Source organism: Mauremys mutica, chromosome 1 (genome assembly GCF_020497125.1).
Source record: "Mauremys mutica isolate MM-2020 ecotype Southern chromosome 1, ASM2049712v1, whole genome shotgun sequence".
NCBI lineage: Eukaryota > Metazoa > Chordata > Testudines > Geoemydidae > Mauremys > Mauremys mutica.
Window position 1 is genome coordinate 113188023 of NC_059072.1, and position 20273 is coordinate 113208295.

Here is a 20273-nt window from a genome sequence, read left to right on the forward strand (position 1 = left end):
TTATCGGTGTTACACTTGCATATAAGAATATACTCATTGATTGTTCCCAGGACTTTGTCAATCCGGGGAAATGGATGCAGCAGAATGAAAGCTGTATCTCATTTAAATTAATTGGTAAAATGAATGAGTACGGCATTTCCACAAACAGAGGTGATGAAAGGAGGAAGCTAGGCAGTGCTCATGTATTAAACTGAGGACTCTCCACAGAAAAAAGATGACTTGTTTGATATTCTGACAGTTGCCCACAAACTCATTCATGAATGGATGAGCAGGAGAGGCACAGTAGGAAATGGGGTTCTTTTTGGAGATGAAGTCATTCATTCAATGCTAACTCAGTTTAAGGAGGCAGCTTGGAAACTGAAGACTGCAATTTGTTTTTGTTGTGCCTGATGCAAAAACAAATCTTAAGTTCCAGCTGGAGAATTCACAGAACTTCTTTGCTCGTCAGAGTTGTTTTGTGATCTTGCTGAGTCCCACCTGGAACGCATTAGCAGCAATAATAATGATAATACTTAGCTCTTATTACGATGTTTTCATCCACAGATCTCAAAGAGCTTGACAAAAGTGAGTAGGGAATTACTATCCCTGTGTTAGAGAAGGAGAACCAGAAGCATAGAGAGGTTATACCAAGACGACACAGCGAGCCGATGGCAGAACAAAGATGAGAGCCAGGTCCATCTGGTTTCAAATTCATTGCCCTGTCTGTTGGACCACACTGCTTCGGCTCAGGTTCCCCTTGTGTCCCATTACCTTTAGCAGTGATCAGCAGTGACAGGGGAAGGGGAAACGTGGTGAAAAATAGGAGTTGGAAAATAAGTCAAAATAGCCCTCCATCATGCTGGTGGATAGAATATTACCAATAATCATAGTGCAACTTCACAGGACCTTTCTCCTAGAGCAGGGGTCGGCAACCGGTGGCTCGCAGCTCGCCAGGGTAAGCACCCTGGCGGGCCGGCCCGGTTTGTTTATCTGCCGCGTCGGCAAGTTCGGCCGATCGCGGCTCCCACTGGCCGCGGTTCGCGGTCCCAGGCCAATGCGGGAGGCAGGAAGCTGCGGCCAGAACATCCCTCGGCTCGCGCCGCTTCCTGCCTCCCGCATTGGCCTGGGACCGCGAACCGCGGCCAGTGGGAGCCGCGATCGGCCGAACTTGCTGACGCGGCAGATAAACAAACCGGGCCGGCCCGCCAGGGTGCTTACCCTGGCGAGCCGCGAGCCACCGGTTGCCGACCCCTGTCCTAGAGGGATCCCTATCATCACCTCAATGAAAGATTAGGCTCTGCTTCTTCCTAAAATACATCCCCTACTCTCATGGCTTAATGGCCACAAGCAGGGATCATTTAGAAAGTGACGGGCAAAAGGCTGGTTGAGAAGAGTTCATTCTGCTGTGCATCACCATAGTTCAACAGCATAGAATCATACAATCAGAGAAGACGAGGGTTGGAAGAGCCCTTAGGAGGTCATCTAGTCCAACCCCCTGCCCAAAGCAGGACCAACCCCAACTAAATCATCCCAGCCAGGACTTTGTCAAGCCTGACCTTAAAAACCTCTAAGGATAGAGATTCCACCACCTCCCTAGGTAACCCATTCCAGTGCTTCACCACCCTCCTACTGAAATAGTTTTTCCTACTATCCAACCTAGACCTTGCCCACTGCAACTTGAGACCATTGCTCCTTGTTCTGTCATCTGCCACCACTGAGAACAGCCTAGCTCCATCTATTTGGAACTCTCCTTCAGGTAGTTGAAGGCTGCTATCAAATCCCCACTCACTCTTCTTTTCTGCAGACTAAATAAATCCAGTTTCCTCAGCCTCTCCTCATAAGTCATGTGCCCCAACCCCCTAATCATTTTTGTTGCCCTCCACTGGACTCTCTCCAATTTGTCCACATCCTTTCTGTAGTGAGGGGCCCAAAACTGGACGCAGTACTCCAGATGTGGCCTCACCAGTGCCAAACAGAGGAGAATAATCACTTCCCTCGATCTGCTGGCAATGCTCCTACTAATGCAGCCCAATATGCTGTTAGCCTTCTGGGCAACAAGGGCACACTGTTGACTCATATCCAGCTTCTCGTACACTGTAATCCCCAGATCCTTTTCTGCAGAACTGCCACTTAGCCAGTCAGTCCCCAGCCTGTAGCAGTGCATGGGATTCTTCCGTCCTAAGTGTAGGACTCTGCACTTGTCCTTGTTGAACCCCATCAGATTTTTTTGGCCCAATCCTCCAATTTGTCCATGTCCCTCTGGACCCTATCCCTACCCTCCAGCATATCTACCTCTCCCCCCAGCTTAGCGTCTTCCGTGAACTTACTGAGGGTGCAATCCATCCCATCATCCAGCTCATTAATGAAGATGATGAGCAAAACCAGCCCCAGGACCGACCTCTGGGGCACTCTGCTTAATATTGGCTGCCAACTGGACATCGAGCCATTGATCACTACCCATTGAGCCTGACAATCTAGCCAGCTTTCTGTCCACCTTATAGTCCATCCATCCAATCGATACTGCTTTAACTTGCTGACAAGAATACTGTGGGAGACCGTATCAGAAATTTTGCTAAAGTCAAGGTATATCATGTCCACCGCTTTTCCCATATCCACAGAGCCAGTTATCTTATCATAGAAGGCAATCAGTTTGGTCAGGCATGAATTGCCCTTGGTGAATCCATATTGACTGTTCTTGATCACCTTCCTCTCCTCCAAGTGCTTCAAAATGAATTGCTTGAGGACCTGCTCCATGATTTTTCTGGGGACTGAGGTGAGCCTGACCAGTCTGTAGTTCCCCACATTCTCCTTCTTCCCTTTTTTAAAGATGGACACTATATTTGCCTTTTTCTAATTGTCCAGGACCTCCCCTGATCACCACGAGTTTTCAAAGATAATGGCCAATGGCTCTGCAATAACATCAGCCAACTCCCTCAGCACCCTCGGATGCATTGCATTGGGCCACATGGACTTATGCATGTCCAGCTTTTCTAACTAGTCCTTAACCTGTTCTTTCACCACTGAGGGCTACTCGCCTCCTCACCATACTGTGCCGCCCAGTGCAGCAGTCTGGGAGCTGACCTTGTCTGTGAAGACCAAGGTAAAAAAAGCATTGAGTACTTCAGCTTTTTCCACATCATCTGTCACTAAGTTGCCTCCCCCGTTCAGTAGGGGTCCCACACTTTTCCTGACCTCCTCCTTGTTGCTAACATACATGTAGAAACCCTTCTTGTTACCCTTCACATCCCTTGCTAGCTGCAACTCCAATTGTACTTTGGGTTTCCTGATTACACCCCTGCATGCTCGAGCAATATGTTTATACTACTCCCTAGCATATAACAACACTAACAATTAATTAATACATACTGGGCCTTTTTGTAGTGCCTTTTAACTGAGAATTTCAGAATACTTATGAATGTTAATTAAGCTTCAAAACGTGCTTATCAGCTAAGTGTTATTTTGCAGCTGGATTAACTTGAGTTCAGTGGAGTTACTTCTACTTACACACCAGGACTGACTTTTACAGGGAAGCTAAGTGGCTTGGCCAAAGCAACATAGTAAATTAGTAGTAGAGCGGAAAATAGAACCCAGAAAGCTGCATTCCTGGTACGCAGAGCAAACCACTAGACACACTCCCCCATGACTCTTAAAGAGTCGTTTGATTTGCCTTTTTTTTTTTTTGAAAGCCATAACCCTGGCCTAATTTGTGGACATTTAGCTAATCAGGGGATTTATCAACAAAAGTGCATTGTGGGTATGATGAACAAGGGTAAATCTGAAGGTGCTGGGAGTTCCATCATAACTGGCCAGGCACAGCACTCTTGCCTCCATGAGAATAAGTGTGGTGTCTGTCACTGGAACACTCACACTGCTTTTTCAGGTGGTGCAGTCTTTGTGCTCTCTGCCCTGAGGGCCCCTTAAGCAGCTCTGATTGCTGGTAGGGCATTACAGTGCAGGAGGATGGGGGCAGGTTGCGTGCTGTTTGTACCGGCTGCCCCCTTTAACAAGCTGCTGCTGTTGGTGTGCTGCACTGTGGGGACGTTTGGCCTCATTCACACTTGGTTGCTTGACCTTCTGTTGAAATGAGGGTTGGACAATGTCATTCAAGGCATGCAGCAATGAGAGATCGTTCTTTGTTTTAGCCTTGGGTGCCAGGATGAGCAGACACCTGCAGTGTGAAGTGTGTAGTGTATGGATGCTTCATCAGTCTCCTCTGAGGCAGTTAAGGGTGGGTTTGGGGAGCTCATACAGGGTGGTGTTTTCTGCACGCTGCAGAGCCCAGCTCCATGGGGATTCCTTGCATGGATGCATGCAATAGTTTTTTAGAGGTAGGTGGGGAGCCAGTGATGGGGGAATCCACCCATCATGAAGCACCACAGGGGAGAGGAGCACAGGGCACAAGAACTACAGAGGATAATCCACTCCCACTTTTGATTAATAGAGCCATAGATTATAAAGCCGGCCGGAACTATTGTGATCATCTGGTCTGACCTCCTGTATAATACAGGCCATAGGACTTCCTGGAATTAATTTGTGTTTGAACTAGACCATATCTTTTAGAAAAACATGCCATCGTGATTTAAAAAATGTCCAGTGATGGATTCTCCACTGCATTCCCTGGTAAATTATTCCAATGGTTAATTACCTTCACTGTTAAAAATGTGCACCTTATTTCAAGTCTAAAGTCTGGGTGCCATTAACAAGTTTTGCATCTCTGTGAATACGGTAAGATAAGAATGCCCCCTCCTCCCCCGTCCCAGTCTGTGTGTGCCTCTGCCTCCTTCGTTTCGGCGTTGAAAAGTAAGTCCCTCCTGCTGCAGCAAGGCTGGCGCTCTGTTCATCTTAGGCGACTAGTGCTTCTGAGTAACGGGGAGTCAGCCAACTGTTTAATAGGCACTGGCTCACCGTTGGACTACTGTGCATTTGAACCCTGCTGTAGACTTGCTCTCTTCAATAATGTAGATATATGAATGATACAGTAATTAGCTCATTCTGAGGAGCTAAAAATGCTTTACAAACATGAACATATGAAGCTTTGCACCATGCCTGTGGGGAACGTGAGTACAGTAACTCCTCACTTAATGTTGTAGTTATGTTCCTGAAAAATGCAACTTTAAGTGAAACAATGTTAAACGAATCCAATTGTCCCATAAGATTTAATGTAAATGTGGGGGGTTAGGTTCCAAGGAAATTTTTTTGGGGCAGACAAAAGGCATTATACTGTATACTGTACAATACTGTACTGTTCTGTGGTTGGGAAGTGCCCTGGCTTACCCCACACAGGCACAGCCTGCTGCAAGCAAGGACGCTAGGAAGCACCTTTGCAGCAGCAGCGACACCTTCCTCGGAGAACAGGCTCGGATTTTGCCGGGAATGCTCCAGGCCCACCTCTTCCTGTCCCCGCTCCGCTCCAGGCCCACCTCTTCCCACCCCCACTCCACCTCCTCTCCGGAGCACGCCACATCCCTCCCCCCAATGTCCAAAGCCCCGCCAAATAGCTAGGACTTTCTGGGAGGGAGGGAGGGGGAGGAGTGGAGACGCAGTGCTTCCCCGCTCCTGTCTCTCCCTCCCAGAAAGTCCTAAGCACGAAATGCTGGGAGGGAGAGGGAGGAGCAGGGAAGCCCCACGTCTCCACTCTTCCCCCTCCCTCCCAGAAAATCATAAGCACCGCTAAACAGCTGTTTGGTGGCATTTAGGACTTTCTGGGAGGGAGGGGCAGAGCAGGGAAGCACTGTGTCTCTGCTCCTCCCCCACCCTCCCAGAAAGTCCTAAGCACTGCAGCTGTTTAGTGGCGCTTAGGATTTTCTGGAAGGGAGGGGGAGGAGCAGAGACACGGTGCTTCCTAGCTTCTGCCCCTCCCTCCCAGAACTCCTAAGCGCCGCCAAACAGCTGTTTGGCGGTGGGGGAAGCGCTGAGAGGGAGGGGGAGGAGGCGGAGAAGCGGAACTTGTGCAAGGCTCCCTTGTAAAGTCGCTGCTCTTCCACAGAATCTTACAAGCAGGCAGCCAAATGACGTTATAAGGGAGCATTGCACAACTTTAAAGGAGCATGTTCCCTAATTGAGCAGGGACGTAACATTGAAACAATGTTAAGTGGGACAACGTTAAATGAGGAGTTACTGTATGATTCTCCCCTTTATCTTGATGGGGGAGATGAGGCACAGAAAGGTTAAAGTGATTTGCCTAAGGAGGCTGTAGCAGAGCTGGGAATATGAGCCCAGTTCTCCTGTCTGCCCTGCACATTAACCTCTAGGCTGTGGCTCCTCTGGCATACACATAGGGATTTATAGCATTTATTGCTGTGGACATCTTCCACCTATGTTGCGTTTTACAACTAAAAATTACATTAATGTAGCCATGCCCGAGTGCATGACAATGTGCTATGCCAGGAGTGGCCAAGCTTATTGACCCTACGAGCTGCATACAATAATCTTCAGAAGTTTGAGAGCTGCAAGAAACGTGCAACCTGCCCCGTGGGATGGTGCTTGCAGAGGTGTGGGCCTTCTGCCCTAATGCCCCCGCACTGAGCTAAAGCCCTTAGACCCCCCCTCCCTGCAGGGCAGAAGCCCCTCGTCCCACTACCCTGCCACAAGCAGAAGCCCCGAGCTCCCCCTTCCCAGTCCTGAAGGCAGAGAATGGTGGGGAGGTGCATGGGGGCTCCAGGAGCTGCACTTTAACTGTAAAAGAGTGCAAGGCACAGTTTGACCACGTCTCTACTATGCTGATCCTTGGCTGTGATTTGAGCCTTTGTGGCCATTGCAGTGCAGCCCTCAGTGCACTCTAATTAGCTTGTCTCTCACCAACAGAAGTTGGTCCAATAAAGGATATTACCTCGCCCACCTGGTCTACTCGAATTTAGGTCAGGCAGACCCGCCTGCAGAGAGCAGAAGCAAGATTAGTGGAGGATCTGGCCACTCGTGTGTAATAAACAGTGGATCCGTGTTTTATAATGCCATACAAACCCACATACCAGAACGTCAGTGGGTGTATGCTCAGTGTAACTTCAGGTGGAAAGCAGGAGACATAGTGTGGGGAAAAAGACTCAACAGCCTTATTTCAGTCTGGGCATGACTCTGTTGTTTGGCTCCTCTGGGCCTGCTTGGTAGATTTTAGTAATCTCTGGAAATCGGCATAAAACAGAGAATTGTATTCACAGCAGTCTACCAAGAGCTTTCAAGTAGCAGCATTGCCAACCCAGCGGAGGAAATCAAACAAATGTGTATTCAAACATGGGCTAGTCCAAATCCTGGCCCCATTGCCCACAATGCAGCCATATAACTTGGGGACAAATTGTGATTGCCTTATTTATGCAACAAGTCCCACTGACTTCAATGGGACTACTCCCAGGAGCAAGGCAATCACAGTTTGGAGAACAGATAGCTAGATTAGTCACTCTTCGGGAATTTTGCCATTCACATCAGTGGGACAAGGATTTGGCCCACAACTTTAACTCAATGGCTTGATGCTTGCAGGATTCAGCTTGTAACTAAGAGCAGAAAGAAAGGGAGGATTCTCCTCTGACAGTGTATGTTGTAATATTTCATACTTCCATTTGCCTTTATTTTCCATTTTGTATTTTTAATTCATGATGAAGTTTTCAGACAGAAGTGGATGTCATATGTGTAAGCTGAGTTCCTTGTTTTTTTCTTTTGCCTGTCACTGGCTGCATGCTCTCTATTGATGTCTTGTTCCTGGTACTTGACACTGACCATCTTGTCTGTGAAAGGAAGCACTCCTGCTGGCTTGCCTGATAAGAAGAAAGGGAAGTTTGCTTGGTTTAGTCACTCCACAGAAACCCATGGTAATGTTCCACTGCGCTCTGTGTCCATAACGTGTGTGTATATGTATATATATTGTACGTAAGTATATTTATGCATGTATGTGGCTCACTCCTTCTATTGCTTATGTGGTGTCCTGTATATGTGTTTGAGGTAATAACTCCTATTGCAAAGCAACCTTTTTCTAATATCTTCAAAACTGTTTTCCATTTGCAATCAAGCTCAAATGTGTCTTGAAGGTGCTTCACTTCATATCAGAAGAGTATGTGCCAAATAACTCTGTTTTGTTTTCCTAGAGGTGGGGGTCAGACAGTATGATCAAATGTTAACCTTGTGGCTCAGTTTCTTTTTCAGTTTGCTTGGCGGTTTCTTGTGCATCAAAATATTAATCTAGCTCGTTTCTTGGGTTGTTTCTCCAAGCAAATAAGACAATAAGAGCAGATATGTTATTGTTGCCTCTTTTTGACCTAAGCAGCTAATCAAAGTTCAGGACCCTAGAAATGTTCTAGTTGGAAGTAGAAATGGATGGAGTCTGGTATTTTCTTTGTTGTAATCTTGTTTATTTACAAGGAATGTATAAGATCTTCCTTCTACAAACCCAGGAGAAAGAAGGAACAAAAGGAGCAGTTTCTTAGCTTACAGTCCCAAGCCTCTCTAGCCAGCAGACCCAAAGTCGCTCTCCTCTACCTTTTTTCCAGCGTCACCCTGTGCTTAAAGGCTACTGCTAGGCATTCTAGCATTTTGCATCTGCCTCTCTGTTCTTGTCTTTTTCAGTCTGTTGTCTCCTCTCCCCTCCCACACTCACCCCTATCCAAAGCAATATTCACCCAAAAGCTCCTGGGCAGATTTCACCACTCTTCTTGTTTTAAGTGAGGGCTTATGCTTACAGTAATGTTAATTGAGTGGTGCGTTCACACCTTTCAGTCTCAATGGAGTTTTAACTCAACCCATAACAAGATTTCACCCAGCTCATAAGATTATGTAAAGGAGTGGACACACTTGGAGCAATGCATTTGGTCATGTTGGAGGGAGTGCCACAGTGTCAAATATTTCATTCAGTGCCCAAAAACACAATCTAAAAAATTTAGCTCTCCATAAGAGACAAAGTAGAAATGCTAGAGATCGTTAGGTTGAAGAAGAGGGAAGACTGTGCACTGAAGCAAGAATACAGGATATGTTTGGAAGGGCCATCAGATCTCTCTCCAGCTGCTAAAAGAGGACCTGGTCTCATGGCCCATTGGACATCTCCCCAGTTGCAAATGCAGAGCATACCCTGAAGGACCATCAGGTTTATCTCCTGGTGTTAGTTTAGCTCTTGCTCTGGTGACCCATCAGATGTCTGTCTTATTGCTAACAATAGCTGTGTTCTTAGTAATACACAACATGTTCTGACAGCCCATTAGATATCTTTCCAGCCGCTAATACACAGCATACTCTAAAGTCCCACTGACATCTGTTCATCTGCTAACGTAAGTCATGTTCTGACACCCTATCAGACATCTGTCCAACTCCTATCATGCCATTCAGCTTGAAGAGTCATTTCTTTGTCTTTAATTCATTTTGTGTATTTGGAAAGTAGGGAGGGAGGAAAGGCACATGGGGAGAAGTGCTATCCTTTGTGCCATATGACCTCAGACAGATATATGCTAAGGAGGTATTTTAATTCTCCCAACAAGGGACACAAGCAGTTACTCAGTTGGAGTTGTCTTGTTCCATGAACTCTTGGTGGAATGAAAGGTTTAGGGGATTAATAATGGTCTAGGAAGTCAGTCCCCTGTTCAAAAACAGATCAGGTAGATGTGGATTACAGTATAATGGCTGCTCACTGACATGCATGTAATAAGTTAGTTGACTCAGCCGCATTCTTAATTGACAGGTGTTCAAACAAAAACTCCACCACAGTCAGGATTCATTAGCTTCCTTGTTGGAAACTCTAGAAAGTCGGGCCAAAGATTGAATGGGCCATAGAAACTGAGCTACTCTCTCATTCCTAGAGATCTCATTGCTCCAGGTGTAAGGTTGAGGCACAATGATGGGCTGTTTTGGGGAGGATCGCATCACTGCTGGTTGTGCTGTAGCTGCTTTTCAGATAACAGAGGACTTCAGTCACAAGAGCTGTGACTCTGGTACTTTTCAGCAGCACTCAGTTCACCAGAACATATATTATTAATTTTAAAAAATGTAGACCATGCATAAATAAAGGAATGTTTTTTTAAATGTTTCACTGTTAATCTCTTTGGTGGTTTTGCCAAATTTTCCCTCCAGTTTCCATTCATCCTATTTATAAACTTTCAAGAGACTAATTCACTGAAAGAAGCCGAGCAGCAGCTCTTGTCCCACTCTTTTCTGATTGGGGGACTTGTGTATATACTTAAGCTATACCTGCCTGGCCTGACCTATGCAATAAGGCCACAGACTTGCTCAGCAAACTGCATAAGTAGGGCCCTACCAAATTCACGACAATGGAAAACGCATCACAGACCATGAATTCTGGCATCCCCTGTGAAATCTGGCTATTGTAGAGGAGGGGCAGGACTAGCACCCCACCCAGAGGCTCCTACTCTGCACCAGGCTTCAGCTGCTAGTCCTGGCCAGGATGGGAAGGGATGGGACTTCCTCTTCCTCTGCAGGAGCTACTACTGGGGCCGGGTCAGACCCACCTCCAGGAACCTCCCCCAGCTGCAAGAAGCTCAACGGCTGCTGAGTGGGAGCCCAGCTCTGAAGGCAGCGCTGCCACCAGCAGCAGCCCGGCAGAACTAGCAGCTGGAGTTTGGCACAGAGTAGGAGCTCCTGGTTGGGACATCCTCAGCTCTGCCCCTTCCGGGCTCCAGGTCCAGTGCTCAGGGTCAAAGGGGCCTTGGGCTGGCTGTGTGTGGGGAGAGATGACCACAGCATCCTCTTGGCACTGATGACCTCAGCATCAGTGCCAAATAGAGGGGAATAATCACTTCCCTCGATCTGCTGGCAATGCTCCCATAAGGAGGGCCCTGCTGTCCCCCAAAAAGTGGCAACCCCTCCCCCATACCATGTGACCCTCATCTCTGTGCTGCTGCTGTCAGTGGAGCTGCCTTCAGAGCGGGGTGCCTGGCCAGCAGCCACCCTCCAGCAGTCCAGCTCTGAAGGCAGCACTTCAGAAGTAAGTGACCCCCCTACAATAGCTTTACGACCCCACCACCACCACAACTCCCTTTTGGGTCGGGACCCCCACGGTTACAATACCATAAAATTTCAGATTTAAACATCTGAAACCCTGAAATTTATTATTTTTAAAATCCTGTGAAATTGATAAAAATGGACCATGAATTTGGTAGGGTGCAATGCATAAGGCTCAGATGTTGCTATTTGGAGTCCTTTGCTAAGCTGGCCCTTCCGTTGTCATTGGTTGCTAATAGATGTGTTGCAAAGTAATCACCAGCTCTTTGCTTTTTCTTCACTTTGACCTTTGCAGTGAGCATGCCTACAAGTGAGACTGAGTCCGTGAACACAGACAATGTGGCAGGAGCAGATATTGAAGGAGAAAACTGCGGTGCTAGGCTGGCGTGAGTACATATATAAAGATCTCAATGTTGCTTCTACTGCATGCGAGATTGATTTAAAGGGTTAAGTCCAAATATTTTAAATGCAAACTTAAGGGTTTTTAAACAAGAAAATGGTACGTGTTGAGTTACGAAACCTAATAGGCCACATTCTGATCTCAGTCAGGTAAATCCAAAGTGACTCTTGAGCTCAGTGGAGGGATTTAGGATTTACACAGGTGTTAATTAGACCAGAATCAAGTGCACTATAAAAAGAACTGTTTCCATGGTCTTATCTACAAATGAAAATTAAAGCAGTATAAGGTAGGGTGTAAGTTTGAAGTGGATTAGTGATTAACTTCATCTGAGGACACTCTTATTCCAGAATAAGATTTTCAGAATAAGGCACTCTTATTCTGGAATATGAATGTCTGCACATGGAGTTAATCAGTAATAGCTATTCTGGAATCACTCCCCATGTAGACAAGCCCTATAATTTACTTTTTTTAAAGTTGATGAAAACTGTTTTGTTTTGTTTTTTTAAATTAAACATTCTCCTGTATTGATAGATACCCAGACAGAATGGCATTGTTCTAGCTAGCACGTGAGAACCAAAGCGTGAAACTGACTAGTCTGATTTAATGAGCTGAGTGACAGGCAGAAAGCGAGCAAACGTTATATATTATGTAAAATCATTTTGATATTCAGAATTCTTTCAGGTTTAATTACTTAAGGTGTTATTAATAAAACAGATAATATAATTTAAATATATATCTGTGGTCACTAACCTGCAAGCCTCAAGAGTTGCGGCATTGGGCCCCATATTTTTATTTTGAAAAGTGTCCATTTAAAAGTGATGGATCCAGATTCCAGAATTCTGGATATGTTCTCAGTTCAATGCACAGCGCTTTTATCAGGACTAATGGGATTTGCACTGCACATCAAGCTCTGATTACTGTACATAGCACAGTACCTCTTCTTATAAAAATGTTAATGATGACATAGAAGTACCTCAGTCAGAAAAAATGCTATGGGTCATAAAAGCTATTGGGCACATATGCAAAATATGTGAGACAGTATTTCTGGAAGGTATTTAAAATATGTGCTGGCCTATGGCACGCCCTTGTGTGAGTGCATAGCAGAGGGAAAAGGCATTTTCTCTGACCCTCTTGCATGGCTCTCACAAGGGCTGGTCACAATTGCAAGCAGAATGCAACATCAGTGTGCACCCCGGAGCATATGTCATGCCAAAGGGAGGAAGTGGTAGGTGGGATTATAAGTGACATCACTACCTCAATTGCCCTGCAGAACAGGTCCAGCACACCTGTGGTCAGCCTGCACAGTCCCCTTGCAAACTGGAGAACTCAGGGAGGCAAAAATCTGCCTCAAGCTCCCTGGGACCTATACTATACAAGCATAATTTAGGCCCCATAATATTGGTCAGCAGTTGACACCATCTGTAATTACTTATCTGGTGTGCACATAGTTATTTGCAAGTGCAGTTTGTTTTCATCACCCAGCTCACAAACCTCATGAAAAATTATTTATCCTTTTTCCCTTGTGCTCCCTCCATCTGTCTGCTGCATCCACCTGTTGCCTTTTGCATACTTAGATTGTGAACTCTTCGTGGCAGGGACTGTCTCTTTTTTCCTTTGTGTGTAGAGTGCTTGTCACAGTGAGGTCCTTAGGCGTGAGCGTAATACAAATAATAATAAAAATGGCAAATGTATTATAATGTCTATATAGTCACCTATAATTTAATATTACAATGTGCATTCATATCATGCTTTTCATCCCAAAGGATCCTCAAGCTCTTCATGGTCTGTGTATGTAGGGATCACTTTTCCAGCACTGAAGTGCAACCACCTTCAGGGTGAAAAGTGACGGCTATCTGAAAGTGCCAAGAGACACTGCACATTCATGGGTTTAGGAGACATGAAGGATGACTTGTCCTGTGTTGAAACTGCAGAGGGGATTTTGACAGCTAGAGTAGAATTACCTTAATTGGAAAGTGGCCAGGATACTGAGGCTAACACACACAGTTCTGTAGGTAATCAGGTTCTTAGATATATGTTTCTGTGGGGTGCAAAGTGGGCCTAAAATAGCCAGACATGACCAGTGGAAAATTCCACTTTGCTACTTTCTGCTCCAGCTATCCGCCTACCTAAAGTGTAAGGACAGGACATGTCAGGGGAATTCCAGGGGCTGGGCATGGACAGGAAGGTGCATGGTGGAGCAAAGTTCCTTTACACCTTATCCTCAACTGTGGTGGAAATTAAGATAGGCCCATTGCTGTTCTAAGTTCCACCAGGGTTGGACAGCTGAGGATCAAGGAGGGAGATGCAGCTATCTCTCTGCAGTTACCAGTCTCCACTATATCTGAGAACATCTCAAACATAGTGGGAAATTGAAGCCAATACAGTTTTATGGAGAGGGGGTTCACATTCCTTCCTCCAAAAAAAGACTAGAATCTCAGAAAACTTTTCTTTGGCCAAAAGAAGACTGGGTACAGGTTCCTCTAGGCCCCATTAATACTGTTCCAAGCATCAGGGAAATGGAAGACGCTCCCTGCCACCACGATAATAAGAGGCCACACCAGTGTGTTTGAAATCCAAACCCAAATCTGGACTGAGATCCACATTTTGCCAATGGTTCCTGTCTTAATAATGGGCCTGAACCAATAATCTGGATCTGAAAACTCTCCAACTTTAGATGCTTGGGCCCATCTCTAGTTTATTGCAGTTGTCATGTCTCCCTCTCAGGCAGCAACAAGTCTGAAGTTCAGATTGTTAGGATGTACTAAATCCTGAAGTTCCTATTAAGTCCTTGTTCAATCCTCATGTAAGCCAAAATACCCCATGGAGCGTGTAAAAAATTATGTAAGAATTTCACAATTTGACCTATTAAGTTCAATGAGTGTATTCCTTGAGGAGAGGTTGAGTAAGGACTTCAGGATTTAGTCTGATAATAGGGAAGTAGTGATTAGTTCAGTTTTGTTCTAAAATACAGGGGCAATTCTTGTTTGAAAGATTCAGCATTCTTCACACAAGTGTATAGGGCCATATCTTCAGTTCCTAACAGGCTTTTTTTTGGCTCATTTGGCTTCCATTGAGCAATGCCCATTTACTCCATCTGAAGACCTGACCTGTACTTTTTAGCAGAACTTTGTGAGTTCATCTTTCCACTGGAATTTGCATGCACAAATGAAATAACTAGATGAGCTTTGTAAAGCTTCAGTTTGTCTTTTAGGCAAATTATCATTTCTACAAATCTGGTAAAATCTCAGTGGCAATGAGTCACTTTCGTCTTGTTATAAGCACATTTTTTCCCAGAGGGCAGAGATCATGCTGGGCAAACTACAACCGGACATGACAGGAGCAATAGGGAGATTTCAAGTCAAAGTTGATTTTTTTAGTGACATCCAGCTAAAGGGTATTTAACTCTGTCAGTTTGGCAATTCAACCTCGCTATCAGAATGTACTTATGACCAGAGGAAGACATGCCCTTGGGAGAAGGAAAGGAAAAGCAATGTTATTAAAGATGACTTAGAATTACCGGATGTTCTTTCTGTTCTTATATGAAGTAGTAGAACCTTAAAAAAAGGTCTGTGAATGGCAGAAATATCAACACAAGAAGCCAATTCCAAGCATCTCTTTTGGAAATGGAAATCTCCCCTGACAGCCTTACCTGACTTCATGGAGATATGTTCTCAGTAAGATCAGGAGAGCACCCCTCCAGCAGAAGTAGTTTCCTGGTGAATCATCCTCCAAAGAAATCTCTATCTTCTATAGTACCTAAGCCTAGAGCAAGTGCCTTCTTCAGCTGAGCTGTCTGGAGTGATGCTAACCTTCAAACCAACAGAAGGAGTTCTAGGAAGAGTTAAATTTGGATTTCTTAATTTGGTTAATGTGCTTTACATCCAGTTTATCAAAACAAAAACAAAATATCTGTGTCAAATTCATCCCTGGGGTAATTCCATGGACATGAATGGAGTTATATCAGGGATGGGTTTGGCTCACAATGCCTAGGGTGGTTGTAATTCATATCAGTTTTTGGGACCGTTCTGAATTTGATAAGACTATCAAGAACCATCTACAAGCATCCCAAAACTTCTGCAGTGCCAACATGACATCACTCATACCATAATGTTGCCTCACACTGTGATAACATCTGCATTGGAATGGTAACACAACAGTTTTATCCCAAAGACAAAATTTGAAAGAGGTAACCCTAACCTTACCTCTGTCTCACCACAGCTGTGACTAACCTATTTTAAAAAGGTGCATTGAAATGTGTTTCCCACGATCTTCTGCAACAAATAAACTGGTGTTAAACCTAGACCTAGGAGCAATGGATTTTGGATTAAGGAGCAGCCTTAGTCACAGGGCTTCCCAGCAGTGAGTAATTTATCTGAGATGCTGCATTTTTATCAGAAGATCATATGAATTTCCTGCAGATATAACTTTAATTTGGAGCCCATGTTGTTGTAGCTTAGATTCCTGAGGTCATGTAGTGACCCATGCTTAATATTAGCCTCATTGGAACTGAATTTTGAACTAGGTGCATCCATGAAATCTGGTCCTCCAGTACAACTAGAAATACGCAGGGTGACATGAAGCTCTTGCTTTTATATGAGTGGCTGATCTATAGAAAAACCCTTGTTGAGACTCATGTTCCAGGAGGTTACAGTAGAGGGTTGAAGCATTTGAACTCAAAGGAAGAAACAGCTTCAAATGATCAGCTTTCATTGGAACAATCAGCCATTTGGCATTTTCATCTTGGCCAGGATTTCCTTTCAGTCCTGGTATAGTCCAACCGTTTTCCACGGGGGGGGGGAGGGGGTTAAAACAAAAAAGCCAGAATAAAACAAAATAAATGAGCTACACGGGCTTTTCAATTGAATATGCTGTGTCCTGAAAATCTTGTAAATAGTGAAAGCTCTTGGCAGCAGCTGATCCATCAGTGTATTTCCCTTGGTGCTTTTCCTTGTGCTCTTCTGGCTGGCAGAATAATTCCTTTGCAACTCCTAGAACAGTGGAGAAGGGGGAAGAGCTGATCACATGCAGGTTTGTTGTCTGCCACGGCTGCTGCTGTTCTGGGCTTGACAAGCAAATCGTGTCTGAAAAGATGCCTTTGCTGCTGCGAAATCTCTGGTCGCTGCCGCATCAGGAGCAATGGTAACAAATCTCTGCCAAAAGCCCAGAAACTCACTGCTAAGTTCAGTAGGAAAATGCACAGGCTTGGCCCTTGTTTCTCTTTCTTGTCTACGACCCTCCCAAGTATCACAGCCTGGACCATTGGTACTCATGGCCAAAGCCCATTACCTCATGAGATGTGTGTATAGAGGACAGTAGGTTGGCTTTATAGAGGAGGATCCTTCACATTTCCAACTCTGTGACTAGCCTAAACCACCCCACCCCCCTCGCCCCTTGCTTCACAGTCAGGTCTAGAGTATCCATTAGACTCCAAAACCCCTGTCTAGTTTCCCAGCCTGCGGTGTAACTCCTTGACTAGCAAATCACCTTAAGATTTCAGCAGGATGGATTTGGGGATAGATTGCACCCTCAGCAAGTTTGCGAATGACACTAAGCTGGTGGGAGAGGTAGATACGCTGGAGGGTAGGGATAGGGTCCAGAGTGATCTAGACAAATTGGAGGATTGGGCCAAAAGAAATCTGATGGGGTTCAACAGGGACAATGCAGAGTCCTGAACTTAGGACGAAAGAATCCCATGCCCTGCTACGGGCTGGAGACCGGCTGGCTAAGCAGCAGTTCGGCAGAAAAGGACCTGGGGATTACAATGGACGAGAAGCTGGATATGAGTCAAATTGGGCTGCATTAGTAGGAGCATTGCCAGCAGATCGAAGGAAGTGATTATTTCCCTCTATTCAGCACTGGTGAAGCCACATCTGGAGTACTGCATCTAGTTTTGGGCCCCCCACTACAGAAAGGCTGTGGATAAATTGGAAAGAGTCCAGGGGAGGGCAACAAAAATGATCAGGGGGCTGGGGCACATGACTTCTGGGGAGAGGCTGAAGGAACTGGGATTATTTAGTCTGTAGAAGCGAAGAGTGAGGGGAGATTTCATAGCAGCCTTCAACTACCTGAAGGAGGGTTCCAAAGAGGATGGAGCTAGGCTATTCTCAGTGGTGGAGATGACAGAACAAGGAGCAATGGTCTCAAATTGTAGTGGGGAAGGTCTAGGTTGGATATTAGGAAATACTATTTCACTGGGGGGGGGGTGAAGCACTGGACTGGGTTACCTAGGGAGGTGGTGGAATCTCCATCCTTAGAGGTTTTTAAGGCCTGGCTTATCAAAGCCCTGGCTGGGATGATTTAGTTGGGGTTGGTCCTGCTTTGAGCAGGAGGTTGGACTAGATGACCTCCTGAGGTCTCTTCCAACCCTAATCTTCTTTGATTCTATGATTTTATGGAGATGCTCTGCTGTCTCTTACCACTGCTGGCCAGCAGCTATCACTCCAGTACAATTCAGTGCCCATCCAGTCAGGTTGGAGTTGCTCTTTAATTCCCGTGGAGTCAGAGCAATACTACAGTGAGAGAACAGGAAAGGAGAAATGGCATCAATCTCCAGGCATTGCTTCAGCTCACTGATTCTGCCAGGAGACTGAGTATAGTTGTCAAGTAAAGATCTTCCCATCAAGTGACAGTGGAGTCATGGGAATATCTGAACCCGTATTAGAAGCAAAGTTAACTGTCCTTTTGTCATTAGTACTGTGTCCCAGTTTACTAGAAGCCTTTAGTTAATACACAAAGGGACAGTTACTATCATCATTTACATTTGTGCATCTCCACTGATGTTAATGGGGTTACACAGAATGTACCTGAAAGAAGAGCTTAGTTCAGTGACTGCCATAGGAATTACACAGGCACATCTGAGAGCAGAATTCATCTCTAACAATTTTACTAGCTTTATTGCTGGGTACATGCCTGAAACTGACTGATCTTCCTAAAGTGTCCTGCATTTGTGTCGCATGCATTTGTCGCATGAAAGGTATAAAATGGGATCTTTTGGTGGTTGTCTCTGTTTCAGGCATTCCAAAATCCTGAGTTGAAACAAGCAAGGAATTTTTGTAGGACCTTTAAATTAATCAGGAAAAAATGTTATCTGGAAAGTTTTGTTTTACTGTTTGACCATTAACTGCACCACTAACCTGTGTCATTTCAACATGCAATCAGTGTCACAACACTAGGATTAGTGTTAAATCTGAGGTCTGAACAATGCACCTCCTTGGATATGATGAAGATCCCAAAAGTTTTGTACATCCTAGAGTTACAATAAGTGAATTTCTATGCTATTGTTGTTCTGAGAGCTTTTAGTTGTGTCCATGGGGGTTTGTAAATAATAATAATTGGAGATATATCAATCTCCTAGAACTGGAAGGGACCTCGAAAGGTCATCGAGTCCAGCCCCCTGCCTTTCATCAGGAAGATAATTACTTAGGAGGTTATACAGTATAGTAGTAGCTGTGACCAAGGTTGACAAATAATTGCATGGTTATATTTTGGTAAAATCTTTACACTGAGAATATCTGTACAATAGCTCAGTGGTTTGAGCATTGGCCTGCTAAACCCAGGGTTGTGAGTTCAATCCTTGAGGGGGCCACTTAGGGATCTGGGGCAAAAATTGGTCCTGCTAGTGAAGGCACTGGCAGGGGGCTGGACTTGATGACCTTTCAAGGTCCCTTCCAGTTCTAGGAGATTGGTATATCTCCAATTATTACCTTTTATATTACATGCTTAGAGACCTGTAAGGTGTTCCCAGAATTGCTGTCCTGGTAGATGCACAGTTATATTGGTGCCTAAATCCTCCCCATTCTCAGTGCAATAGATTTTATTTCTGTATAGCTTTCATACCAGAGTATCACACATTTCTTCATAAACATCTTTCTGTTTGTCTCCTATGGAATACTTGGTGGTCTGATGTGTGATGGTGTTCTGTAAAGGTTTTGTCAGTAAGAATCTGGGCTATAGCAGATTTCTGTGATTTATGCAGATCACCCTGAACTCATTAACTCTTTATACCCCACATACTATCTGTTATATGTTACAGATTTATGGAGATACAATTTTAGAAAAAGTTTTAGGGAATTAAAAACCAAACAGGGGACTATTTTGGCGTCCTTCCTTCTTTAAACTTAGGTGAGTTAAACTATCATGAGTCTAACTCTACTCAGAGAGAGCTCTAAAAACATCTAATAATGATCTAAAATAGCTTTCCTGTATTTTAAATGTCAGGATTGTAAGGTCCAATATCTGAAGACCTTCCAGAGCTAGAAGTAAAAGTTGTGTTTCATTGGAAAACGAGGAAGCTCTCTTTCCCAGTGACATAAAGCTCTTAACATAGTAGGGTTGTGAAGTATTGGTCTTAAACTCATCACTTTGTCCAGCACTAAATCTTGTCCACCCTGAACCTCAGGCAGGTGTAATTTTGCAGTGGCACAAAAGGTTTGTAACAAGGGACCAGAATCCAGTCTGTTGACAGCAATAGAAATAGACAGGGCCGCTCGGGTGGGGGGGGGCAAGTGGGGCAATTTGCCCAGGGCCCCACAGGGGCCCCGCAAGCCCTGGCCCGGCGGCAGTCCGGGTCTTCGGCGGCATTTCGGCGGCAGGGGGCCCTTCAGTGCTGCCGAAGACGCAGAGCGACTGAAGGGCCCCCGCCACTGAAATGCCGCCGAAGACCTAGACCGCCGCGGGTGAGTACAAACGCTGCAGCTCCCCCACTTTGCCCCAGGCCCCCTGAATCCTCTGGGCGGCCCTGGAAATAGATATAACAGCATGTGTTTGTGTGAGAAGGATGACTGTGGTTCTGAAAGGCAGGAGGCCTGTGGTAGTAAGGGTCAGTTGAGAGGAGTGTTACGGACTAGCTGGCCTACTGTACATAATGTTTCCGAGTTTGTAGAATCAATCGTATTATACAAGTTATGTTTTCAGAATTCACATTTCCCCCTTTTATTCTGGCTCTAGATAAAAATATCTTCTTCCT

At 45.1% G+C, this 20273-nt stretch overlaps 1 protein-coding gene across 1 annotated transcript in view; it reads left to right on the top strand.

Moving 5' to 3' along the window:
• CACNA1C (calcium voltage-gated channel subunit alpha1 C) overlaps positions 1–20273 on the top strand; it is a 636517-nt gene that overhangs the window by 479171 nt on the left and 137073 nt on the right. Inside the window, exons 10-11 of the mRNA XM_044991489.1 lie at positions 7704–7778; positions 11204–11294. Coding sequence (XP_044847424.1) covers positions 7704–7778; positions 11204–11294 — 166 coding nt within the window. The remainder of the gene's footprint in view (positions 1–7703; positions 7779–11203; positions 11295–20273) is intronic.